General features: G+C 36.2%; 1 protein-coding gene across 1 annotated transcript; it reads left to right on the top strand.

Moving 5' to 3' along the window:
• Positions 1-9,643: 9,643 nt before the first annotated feature.
• LOC131148764 (uncharacterized) lies at positions 9,644-10,870 on the top strand. Its single transcript, XM_058098678.1, has one exon. It carries the CDS (start codon positions 10,177-10,179, stop codon positions 10,726-10,728), a length of 552 nt encoding a protein of 183 aa, XP_057954661.1. The 5' UTR covers positions 9,644-10,176; the 3' UTR covers positions 10,729-10,870.
• The last annotated feature ends 1,734 nt before the right edge of the window (positions 10,871-12,604 follow it).

Raw genomic sequence — 12,604 nt, 5'->3', positions numbered from 1 at the left:
AAAGACAAAGTGCGAGACACAAATGGAGTGGTGTGGGGGATTGTGTCACGGGCTAGATATGTGTGGGACATGACAAGAGAGTGTACTTGTCATGTGTGTCAAATGTGTGCAACCAAACCGAATACAGAGTGAGACACAATGAGGTTAAAGGAGGATGAAGCAAGCGGGGTTGCGCTGGTGTAAGAGGACAACAGGGTCACAGAAAATGGTGACAAGAAAGCGTGGCATGGAGCGGCATGATAGTCACTGCGTAATACAAACCTGGGGGGGTAGGGGGGGCCTTCATGCATGCTGCAGTTCCTTACAGATCATATTACATTACAATCCAAAATTATGAATAGAAATTACAATTACAATAAACACAATATTCGGCATTCTCCGCGAGTCACCATACGCCACCATGAGATGGATTCTTTTCAATTTCCATGTGTATAGTGAACCCGCATACAAGCTGAGGGCAACATCAATACCAAGGTATTTTGTATTATAAAAAAGGATTCTGACCATTAGGTCACAACAATCTTATGTTTTCAAGGCCCCATGAAATGCAAGACTTTCTTGCTAAGAGAGTTTCTTAGGCCTCAAGAAAGTTTTTTCAAAATTTTTTGCCCCATGATTTATAATAAAAAATTTTTTTGGAGTTATTCTCCAATTTTCTTTGAATCAGCCGTTTCCAATTCTTCTCTTTTGTGCTACGTCTAGTGAACATATTTTCCGCATTTCAACAGCTTTGACTAATTTTGACATTTTTTTTTTCAAAAAATCAATTTCCTGGGTCCATTTTATTTAGCATTTTGACATGCGAATGCAATTCTACTGCAATTCTTTATAAGTATGCATGCTATCAAAATAATATCATCATCATCATAATAACCAGAAGAGAAAGATAGAGACAATAACGCATTACTCATGTGACAACTCAAGTACAAATAGGGTGACGCACAAAACCTCGTGATGTCGGTGGCGTACCGGGCAATGTCATTAACCAAAAAAGGACATCGATTACAAGGCTCATTATTTCTCGTGTGTACAGCATGACATCTGTTGTGCCTAGCTAGTGTCATGTGTGTCTTTCTTCTTTTTCTTGTGATATCCCTTTTAAGCAATATGGGCAGGTCTGGTTTGATATGCCAGGATTTTGACTGCAATTGTAACATATGGGAGCATTTGATTTTCTTTCTTTTACTTGGTACCACTTTGCAAGGGGATATTGAATCTTTGAACCTTCTATATAGCCTATTATTCTTTCTGAAAAGCTTGCTAAATTTTCTGGTAAGCATAGCCATGTCATTTCCTGATTCAAGTTCACTACAATCACTAGACATGTTAGTTGATTTTTCGAAGCAGTCACCTTCTTTATTTTATTTTGCTTATTTACTCTCTCATTAATGGCCAACTCGTATGTGATGGGTGACCCTATCAGTTCATCTAAGAACATTACTTTTAAGTCTCTATCCTCAGCAATGGTAGTAGCCTTAGCTTCCCATACAAGTGGCAAGCCCCTAAGGATTTTCCTAATCATCTCATATGTGGGATATGTCTTTCCTAATGCATGTAGAGAGTTAATGATATGAGTGAAACATGTGTACATGCTCTGAATAGATTCACTAGTGTTCATCCTAAAAGTTTCATATTCACTAGTCAACATATCAATTCTACTGTCTTTAACATCTCTCATACCTTCATAAGTCACCTATAACTTATCACAAATTTCCTTGGCGGTAGAACATACCATAACCATATTAAACTCATTTAAATCAAGTCCATAGTATAAAATATTCATTGCAGTTGCATTTATACTTACAACTTTCATATCATCATCAGTATATTCTTCCTCTATTTTAGGAACTCTAAACTCATCTTCAATTTTCATGGGAACAAAGTTTCCTTTAGATACAACTCTCCACACCTTCCAATCAACAGTTTGAAGGTATATGTGCATCCTTTGTTTCTAGAAGGTGTAATTCACACCGCTAAAAATAGGAGGACGTGTGGAAGAGGGTACCTTAGGAAAAGGGATTACAGTATGATGAGCCATTTTGATATTTTTGTAGAAAAACGGTGAGGTCTAAGCAACTAGTCTCTGATACCAATTGTTGACTTTACTATAATCTCAAGATAGGGATGAATTGGATATTTAAAAAATTTCTTTCCTAGGTCAACTAACCAGCAATAGGATTTCACAAACCTAGGGTCAATCTAGAATGTGTAAGAAGCAAGCCTATAAATAAAATTGTAATTAATATGCTCTAAATAAATCAAGCAACCATGCACAGTGTAGAAAAGCAAATAAAATAAGGATGACACCAAATATGTTATCGAGGTTCGGCAAAAGTGCCTACATCTCCACCTCTAGCTCGCAAGCCCAAGGATTCTACTAGAGCTCACTTAACGGGTGGAGTGGCACCGTATACAATTAGGTCAAATTATTGGGACTGCCCTCAACCTTTACATACAATCCTACCGGGCTGAATTTTCACCCCTTCAGGTAGTGCATGGAATACAACACATTCAGTATACAAGTATCGTGTACAAAACACGTGCTTTTCCAATAAGTAGATTTGTACCAAAATCAATCAATGCACATCAACCATATAAGAACTATAAACTCGGTGCAACAATGTGTAATAACTCTCAATCTAATATCAATAAGCAATTAATTGTAGGAGTGTATTCACAATCTATCTTTGAAACACTATATCAAAATATATCAATCACAAATAGGTTTCCAAAGATTTCCAAAGAGTGCAATCAAAATACGTTAAAATGATTTTCTTAAAGTTTAAGCACAAGAGATATTAGTAGTATGAGCTTGTCAAAACAATTTGTGCTTCACAATCACAAAACAAGCTTAGGAGTCTTGCAATACAAATGCTAAGACTCACAAGCTAAAAGGTTTCCCCACACAATTGATTTATTAATTAAATCAGGGGGAAGACCTTTGGCTAAAGTCTCTATAAAAAATCAATCGAATAATCAAGGCCAAGAGAATTTAAGCTTTAGCAAGCAATGTAGAATGATTTAGAATACTCTCACTCAAATCGATTATGCAAGGGAATGATCAATGGAAGAGTATTTTGGCTTTGAGTATGAAGAAGAGCTCTCAAAAATTCATAGAAAATTTTTGCTAATCAAATTACTAATCTATTGTTAATCTTTGCAAATGAACTCATATTTATAGACACCCTTAAGATTTTGACCATTAGGGACATAGGGGTAATAATTAAAATTGTTTTAAAACATGTTTAACCAACATAACCCTATTTTACCCTTAATACCTACAGTAAAAAATTAGCCAACCTGAGAGTTTCAGTTGTCTGAACCTTGGTTCGGTCGCCCGAGCAAACACATGAGAAAAAGTGTATTTTTGATGTTCGAGTGCCCAGTGACTAGTTCAGTTGGCTCGTCTAGGCGATTTTCTAACCTGTTCGAGGTTTAGTCACTTGAGCTTAAGTTCGGTCTGCCAAACTTCAACATTTGGTCACCCGAACTCAAAATAAACGTCAAGTTCGGGCACTCATGAACGGTGGAAAAGTCCTCAATAAAAGTTCAGTCGACTGAGAACACTTAGTTCATTTTGGTTTGGTCACCCAACTTTCAGTCAACATTTTGACTTTCCACACTTTTGGTCGACCGAAGCATTTTCAATGCACAAGTTCGGTCACCCAAAGTCCTTTCCAATTTAGAACTTAAGTCATATTTTTTATCCCTGATTGCATAGATAATGGTGGGGAATTTTGTAAGTGTTCGTGTAAGGACCTAGGGTCTCATTAAGGTCGTTTTGAGCTTGTAGTTCCTACCTTGTATGACATGCATCAATTATTACAGTCCTTGAATAATTAATATTATAGACCCGAATGAATTGAAATAAAAATTACAACAATAAACACTTTGGGTCCTCATTTCCCTTCAAGTCCATGTACACCATATGATATTGTCAATTGATCTTGCACACAAACTCAAGGCAAATATTAAATATCAAGGTATTTGTCATAATCAAAACAGGATATGACTTATAAGGTCTGTGACGACCTTTTTAATTTCCACATTTTATATATCAATATCACAAATCCCAGCTCAGCAGATCATAATCCACCTGGACCCGTGGGTACCAGGGATACTCCAGCACACATAACAGAAGCTTAAGCAGCAAGAAACATACAATCACCATATTATATCTACGAAAACATCCATCACATTACCATATATACCAGAGTCACTATATCTACTGTATTTTAGTATATACATCCCAAAAGCAAGATTTAGGGACACTTCCCACAAAATCCAACTGTCCCTACTAAAACTTACCCTTCAAAGAGGGCAGACAAACAACTCTAGATTAGCGGGGCTTTTCTCGCTCTCCTATCAGGGGCTCTTGAAAAGTTTATAAAATTTTGGGGTAAGACACCTCTCAGTAAGGGAAATAAACTAATACCAGTGTGTGGCAACATGAGTATTATGTGTTATACATATACCATAAAAAAGATATTCAGTAACTGTTTTGTCAAATCTGGGAAAACATATATATCATCAAAACATGGCAGAACATACTGCATTTCATAAACATATTTCATCTCATATAATAATAATACAAAAACATTCCTGGTAGGTTAGCTGGTTGTTGTCATGTATTACCCCCACATGACTGGGTTGTGTGGCCCAAAGGCGGGACTTGACAATGGTTGGCCGACCATTACCAAGTTAAAAGTACAGTCTGTAAGCCTGATGGATCTGCCAGACCTGGTTCGTACACCAAGGGCGCTCACACACTTCTTAAAAACACATCGACCATCCAATCTCACACTACTCCGTACAGCGGCGTTAATACTAATATCATAATCATGAAGACCATGGATACATAGCAACCATACCGTGCAAGTCCTAGCCTAGACCAAGCCAATCAGGTTCTGATATCATATAACATATACTGAAACTGTGATACATGGATATTTCATATCATTAATTATCAAATCAGTTATATCATTTTGCATATATATGTATATCATGAAAATCATCGGCCCGTACGCCGGTATTACACATTTTACCATAGCTCAGCCCATACGTCAATAAATCATATCATAGCACAGTCCGTACGCTGGCAAATCACATCCATAGCTCGGCTCGTACGCCGTAAAATCATATACATAGCTCAACCCATACGCTGGCAAATCACATCCATAGCACGGCCCATATGCTGGCAAATCATACACATAGCACAGCCCGTACATCGACAAAATATATAAAAATTTCGACCCATACGCCGGTTTTTCATTATAAAAATCCGTATCATTAACACATTCTCAGAAAACAGTATTTCATAATAATTTCTACTCATGCCACACTAACAGGTTTTTCATATATTTAACATATCATCACTTTCAACAGCATTTTCCCAAATATAAATCATATATAAATATATCTATTTTCCTGAAATCAAATGCTATAACAATATACATATTTTCATAAAATACTAGTTTAGTTTATCCCCTTACTTGTGTCCTAAAAAGCCCCTAAATCAACACTCCTGCACTTGCAAGGTTTCCCGTTCAACACCCTGAAAACAACATTCCCCAGAACTAAAGTTCAGTATTTCTACACGTATATCACTTCCTACAACTGTCAATTAACCAAATACTGCGTAGAAAGCCTTACCCTAGATTTGGGATGGTTTCCAACTCAGCCCCATCGACGATCCGCTCTAGCAGACTTGCAGAGAACTTTCCCAAGAGCGTTGTGGTGGCTTGAGATCCTCGAACTGGAGAAAATTCGGCCCAAAATTGAAGAGAGAAGGAAGAGAAACCATGTGAGGAGAGAGAGAGAGAGAGAGAGATTCGGGGCAAGAAAAATGACTGAAAATCACGTTTAACCCTATTTATACTGCGGGATTTGTCGACGAGCCACGTCACCTCGTTGACGAGTCCTGTACAAAGTTCGTCAATGAACTCCAACCCTCGTTGACGAATTTCAGGCTTCCAAAAATCCTCTCAGTATCTTCTCGTCGACGAATCCTAGCCTCGTCGATGAGCTCCTGTTATACCCTCGTCGACGAGTCCCCTGTATTAGGGGTGAGCAAAATTCGGTGAAAACTGAATTAACCGAATTAACCGGCCGAAATTGGTCGGTTCGGTTCGGGTAAAAATCCCGGTTCGGTCGGTTCGGTTATAATTCTACAAAATTTTGGTTAATCGGTTTCGGTTCGATTAAGGGTAAAAAAAATTTCGGTTAACCGAATTAACCGAATTACTAATTAATTAGATTTTAAATATAATTTATGAATATAAATTTTGCTTATGTAAGTGCATTAAGGAGTTTAATTAACCTATTTGGATTCTTTGTTCTATGGTAAAATATTATTTTCATTAATAAAATTAATAAATAAGGTATTTAATTAAGTTGGATTTGGTTTTAAAAAAAATTTATAATTGTATTGTATTTCTAACAATTAATTTTAAATGATTTCGGTTAAAATCGGTTAACCGAATTACCCGAATGGGCAATTCGGTCGGGTTCGGTTCGGTTTCTTTCGTCAATTCGGTCGGTTCAGTTAATGGTTTATATTAACCGAATTTTTCGGTTAATTCGGTTAATTACCCGAATTTAACCGAACCGACCGTTTGCTCACCCCTACCCTGTATTCGTCGATGAGAAGCTGAAAAATTCCTCAGGATTTTCCTTTCCAAAATGCAATATTGTCGACGAAGTCGACTGCCTCCTTCTGTTTCCAGTTTCCATTTCCCTTTCTTTTTATTATTTAAATACCATTATTCTTCGGGTCGTTACAAGGTCAACATAAAGGTTTTGCTATTTTAAATGGTCTTCTTATCAAAGGAGAAATTTTTTAGCTCTTTTGCTGATGATAAAAGGAGAAAAAGGTTTATGAGCAAATTTTCTTATTTGGGGGAGAAGGTTTATAAGAAAAATTCTAAATTCTCGTCCTTCACTTTTGGTATCTCCCAGCTCTCTTGTTATCCACAAAATGGAAAATGATAAACATGATTCTTATGGCATAATTGTAATCATTTTTGGTATTATGTAAACTTTGTGCTTAATTGAATATTTTTTTTAAGACAGCTTCAAATATAGAATGCACATTAAACTAAATTGAACTTAAATAATCAACTTGAAAAGTTATGAAGTCTTCATTTTGTATATGCTTGAACTGTTTGAATAGGTTTATATGTCTGGCAGCACGAATGACGGATGCAAAATGGATGCCAAATAAGTACTTAAAGCTCACATCTATTGGTGTATTCCATGATCATCAGAAGGGCAAAAGCTTGTAGACTCGTCTAATTTTCAGTTGTAATAGTAATTAGGTTTCAATTGTGCATGCATATCTCATGATTTAATTTGAAGCTCACTAATGACCTTAGATTGACCTTAGAAAACTCCAAGTTTCATGAAAAACCTTTTATCTAAAATGTTGAACTTATACAAAAGGTTTAAAGTGGGTATGAACTTAAAAGAAGACAAAGACTAAGTTTTTCTTAAGGGTTAATCAACCGGCCTTATAGGCCCAGTTGACCGAACAGTGTAAATGGCCATAATTCAATTTTACAAAGGGCCCAGTTGACTGGCCTCCTAAGCCCAATCGAACAATGCGTTCAGAAGGCCAAATTTGTAATTTCAAATGCTCGGTAGATCGGCCTCTTGACCCAGTTGATTGACCTTCATACGAAGGTTGATTCGGCAAATCGAATCATAGTGCCCGAAAGACTGAAGCTCGCGAAAAGGAAAATCACCCTTTGGTCGGTCAACCGAACCTTAAGCCTATCGACCGGACCGCTCGGGTATTTCAAATTCTTGGCATATAACGGTCATAAAATTCAAAAATAAATTATTATTTTATTGTCCAACAGTCATATAACAGATAGAATTGATTTTTGCCTATAAATATAACTCCAATCACTTGGAGAAGGTTGGAGAATCTTTTAGAAAGTCTAGTTATATATTTCTTGATTCTCTCCCTTATTTAAAACCCTATTTGATAATCAAATCTTATTTCTCCTTCATTCTTCTTTTGAAAAATCTTTTTGGAGAAAATATTTTAAGGGGTTATTGGAGGACTTAAGCTTATATTCACTTTCATATATATATATATATATATAGCTTGAAAGTCTCCTTATTGATTTGAAGATCAAAGTCCATATTTCTTCTATTCTTCTTATGAAAACATTTATGGAGAAAACTTTGTGAGTTTGTCAAGTAAGGCTTGAGTATATATTCACTTCATATATATTGCTTAATAGTCTTCTTTTTTTTTTTTCTTTTTTTTTTTTGATAAAAGAGGACGACACCTCCATTTATTTATTAATATACCCTCACTTTTGGCGGAGGAATACCGTGGTTACACGATAAAACAAAAGGGAAAGTACATAAAAACCCTCCCAAAAATACCAACACCAGCAACCAACCAAACTAAGACAACAAAGCTCAACATACCTAACAAAGACAATAAAAACATAAATACAACTAAAATCAAAACAAAATACATCAAATGAAACTCTAGAGTTGAACTAACTAAGAACGGAAACGAGACCCTACCTATCCATCCAAAAAATACCTTTCAAATAACGTGGTATGAGGTATTGTTTTTCGTAGATTACATTGTTTCCTATTTCTCATTCTTTAACAAGAAAATCAGTCGGACTATTGCTTGATAGTCTTCTTACTTTTAATTTCAAGGTGAATCATTTTAAGTGTAAACCTTGGTTTCACGTTATTATTAGTGACATAAGAAAATCTCTTTTTACTAAGAGTGATAGATCCAATATTTTGATCTTCTTTGCTTGTATTCAATCAATACGGGTTAAAGTTTCTTGATGAAAATATAAACATATTATTAGTTGAATTTTAAAAGCACAAATACAAGACAATATAAGTCTTTTGAATGTAAAAGAAGAAAGGCAATTGTAACTAATAATGAGTAATTGACTTGCGATAAAATTCTATTTAGATACCCTTAAAATAATTATGGTCCATGCACTTGTTTTTGACAAGTACCATTATGCTTGTAATGTAAAAGAACTAATGTAATTGTAACACAAGATTAGTACTAACTGTTTTAGAGATCTTTGAAGAAATAAAATAAAATGAAAAATAATAATTTTCTACAACTAAATGGGTCCCAAAAATCTCTAAGAGATTGATAAACTTTGTCCTCGACTCATTGACTTTATCTAAGATGCTCCGACGAAAAATTATATGAAAATTTTTTTTTAACTAGTTTAAATCATCAACTATGTAATATATTCATTCTCCAAAACTAATTTTCAAATACACAACATCAATTAATTTTTTATATCTAATTTTCATAATTACATCTAACTCCCTATGAGTTATTGTAATTCTCTAAATAAATATAAACAAGTAGTAATAAGTTTTATAGAAATAAAAACTTTATACAAAAATTAGAAAATATGCACAAAGAAAATGTCATCAGGATTAAAGTGGAACCTTTTGAAAAGTAAATGCATATTCAAAAAATACTTTTTTAAATGCTTATCACATGAATAAGTAGTGTTTGTTTTATGCTTAAATAAGTACTTATTTTAAAATAAATATTTTTTAAGTATATTTTTATGAAATTTTTTTAAAATATATATATAATAAGTAACACCATACTATTCTGCAAGTATTTTTTAGATAAATATTTTTTTCTAAAAAAAAAATACTTTTTTCATAAGTAACGCAATTATGCAAGCAATCCCTACGAATTCCTTATGAATTAATTATTAAAAAAAAAAATAGCACTTTGATAAAATAAAAATTATTTCAATTATTTCAAAATCGTAGCCTAAAAGATATGTTGTATCTGTTTTTTTCTTCTCTTGCTTTTAAATAAATAAATATATATTTTCCACAAACCCTCGATAAAAAAAAATCAAAAATTAAAAAAAGAGAGTGCTCCGGTCCTCCGGATCCGCCCACACAGTCTGTGTTCGAAGACTCATGTTAAAATCCCGGAATTGACCTCCATCGTGGGCCCCAACGTCACGAAACAGAAGGGCATTAAGGTCAATTCACAGCATTCACTCAAGACACGCGTCCCGGAAGCCACGATCGCTCTCTTTACTCTGAAAAGACAGCCTCTGAAGTTGCGTGGACTCTAAGATCAAACCGATACTCCCAAGTCCCAACTACCCCCCGGCCCGACTGTAATTTTCGGCGAAGGCCATGGGCAAAAAAGGAAACTGGAGCTGGAGCTCCGCGGCGATCGGCGCCGCCTCCGCCTCCGCCGTGGCGGCGATCGTACTCTGCAAGCCCAAGGACCCCGCCTTCCACCTTGCATCGATCAAGCTCACCGCCTTCAAGCTCAAGCTGCCGGCGCTCGACACCGACCTCATCCTGACCGTACACGTCAGCAACCCGAACGTGGTCCCGATCAGGTACTCGGCGACGGCGATGTCGATCTTCTACGAGGGGTCGCTGCTAGGTTCGGCGCAGGTGGAGGCGGGCTCGCAGGCGTCGAACTCGTGCCAGATCCTGCGGCTGCCGGCGCGGCTGGACGGGCAGCAGCTGGCGCAGCACGCGTCGAAGTTCATCGGCGACGTGGGGCGGCGGCAGATGGAGCTGGACGCGGCGGTGGACATAGAGGGGACGGCGAAGTTACTGTGGTGGGGGCGGAGGTTCAAGGTGCGCGTGGACAGTCGCATCGTCGTGGATCCGGTGCTGCTGGATGTGGTTGACCAGGAGAACAAGGCGAAGTTGAAGATTTTTAGTGCTTGATATTTATAGATACATGTACGATCAAAAAATACTTCGTTTGGAATAGGAAGGATTTTATGTTTCTTTGTTTCCAAGCAGGCTTGTATGATTTACATAAAGATGTGACCATTATTTTGCCGGAATAGATTTCTCAGTCTTTGAATTTGAGTTTGTAGAAATTTGGATAAAATAAAATAGAAATACAATTATATTACTTTTTGCTTAAATTCTTAAAATTCAATTTTTTTTTTAAATGTAAGTTCACTAAAACTAAATATTGAATTATTTTGATCACATTTATTAAAATTAAATTTTAAGTGTTTAGATAAACTTGAATAGGATATTAAATTTAAATATTAATTTGCTTTAATTGTTTGTTACCTAAAATTGAACGTGCCTTGTTTACAAGAAAAATCGAGAAGTTAGGGCAAGATAGGAAATTTACTTCAAGTAAATCTTATGTTTACAGATAAGTTAAAGAGTTTTTAAATTGAAAACAAAACTTTTGTCTCCCGGCAATTAATTCAATTGTTAGATAATATGTTTTTCCTTCTTGGTAAAAACATTAACCTCCTTTTGACAAACATTAACCTACACATTTAGGCATAGGACCCTACTAAACTCACATGTCATCAGGGTGAATTTAAATTAAAGTATAAACTTTAACTCAAAATTGTATAGGCTTCGAGCGACCAAATCAAACAAGGAAAATTGCCTCGGTCGACCGAATTGTTGTCTGGTCAAATAGTTGACCTGACTTCGGGCAACCGAACCCAAATGAACTGAGTGTTTACAATCGACCGAACTCAAATCCTAACTTTTTCCAACATCCTCGAGCGCTTGAACTTCATGTTCATTTTCACCTCAGGTGACCGAACTGGGCAGTTCGGTAGACTGAACTTAGTTTTAAGCAACCAAACCTCGGACATTTTGAAAAATCGTCTTGGCCAGCAAACCGAAGTCAGGCACTCAAACATGGAAAATTGTCAATCCTGACCGTACACGTCAGCAACCCGAACGTGGTCCCAATCAGGTACTCGGCGATGGCGATGTCGATCTTCTACTAGGGGTCACTGCTAGGTTCAGCGCAGGTGGAGGTGGGCTCGCAGGCATCGAACTCGTGCCAGATTTTGCAGCTTCCGATGCGGCTGGATGGGCAGCAGTTGGCGCAGCACGCATCGAAGTTCATCAACGACGTGGGGCGGCGGCAGATGGAGCTGGACGCGGCGGTGGACATAGAGGGGACGGCGAAGTTACTGTGGTGGGGGCCGAGGTTCAAGGTGCGCGTGGACAGTCGCGTCGTCGTGGATCCGGTGCTGTCGGATGTGGTTGACCAGGAGAACAAGAAGAAGTTGAAGATTTTTAGTGCTTGATATTTATATATACATGTACGATCAAAAAATACTTCGTTTGGAATATGAAGGATTTTATGTTTCTTTGTTTCCAAGCAGGCTTGAATGATTTACATAATAAATGATAAAAGATGTGACCATTATTTTGCCGGAATAGATTTCTCAGTCTTTGAATTTGAGTTTGTAGAAATTTGGATAAAATAAAATAGAAATACAATTATATTACATTTTGCTCAAATTCTTAAAATTCAATTTTTTTTGTAAATGTAAGTTCACTAAAACTAAATATTGAATTATTTTGGTCACATTTATTAAAATTAAATTTTAATTGTTTAGATAAACTGGAAAAGGTTATTAAATTTAAATATTAATTTACTTTAATTGTTTGTTACGTAAAATTGAATGCGCCTTGTTTACGAGAAAAGCTGAGAAGTTAGGGCAAGTTAGGAAATTTACTTTAAATAGATCTTATGTTTGCAGAAAAGTTAAAGAGTTTTTTAAATTGAAAACAAAATTTTTGTCCCCTCAGACAATTAATTCAATTA

The sequence above is a fragment of the Malania oleifera genome, chromosome 2, assembly GCF_029873635.1.
Source record: "Malania oleifera isolate guangnan ecotype guangnan chromosome 2, ASM2987363v1, whole genome shotgun sequence".
NCBI classification, from domain to species: Eukaryota; Viridiplantae; Streptophyta; class Magnoliopsida; order Santalales; family Ximeniaceae; genus Malania; species Malania oleifera.
The sequence above is the reverse complement of the archived record's forward strand: the minus strand, read 5'-3'. Positions and strand labels throughout refer to the sequence as shown.

Coding starts and splice junctions, on each gene's coding strand:
- LOC131148764 (XM_058098678.1), top strand. CDS start 10,177: ATGGGCAAAAAAGGAAACTGGAGCTGGAGCTCCGCGGCGATCGGCGCC.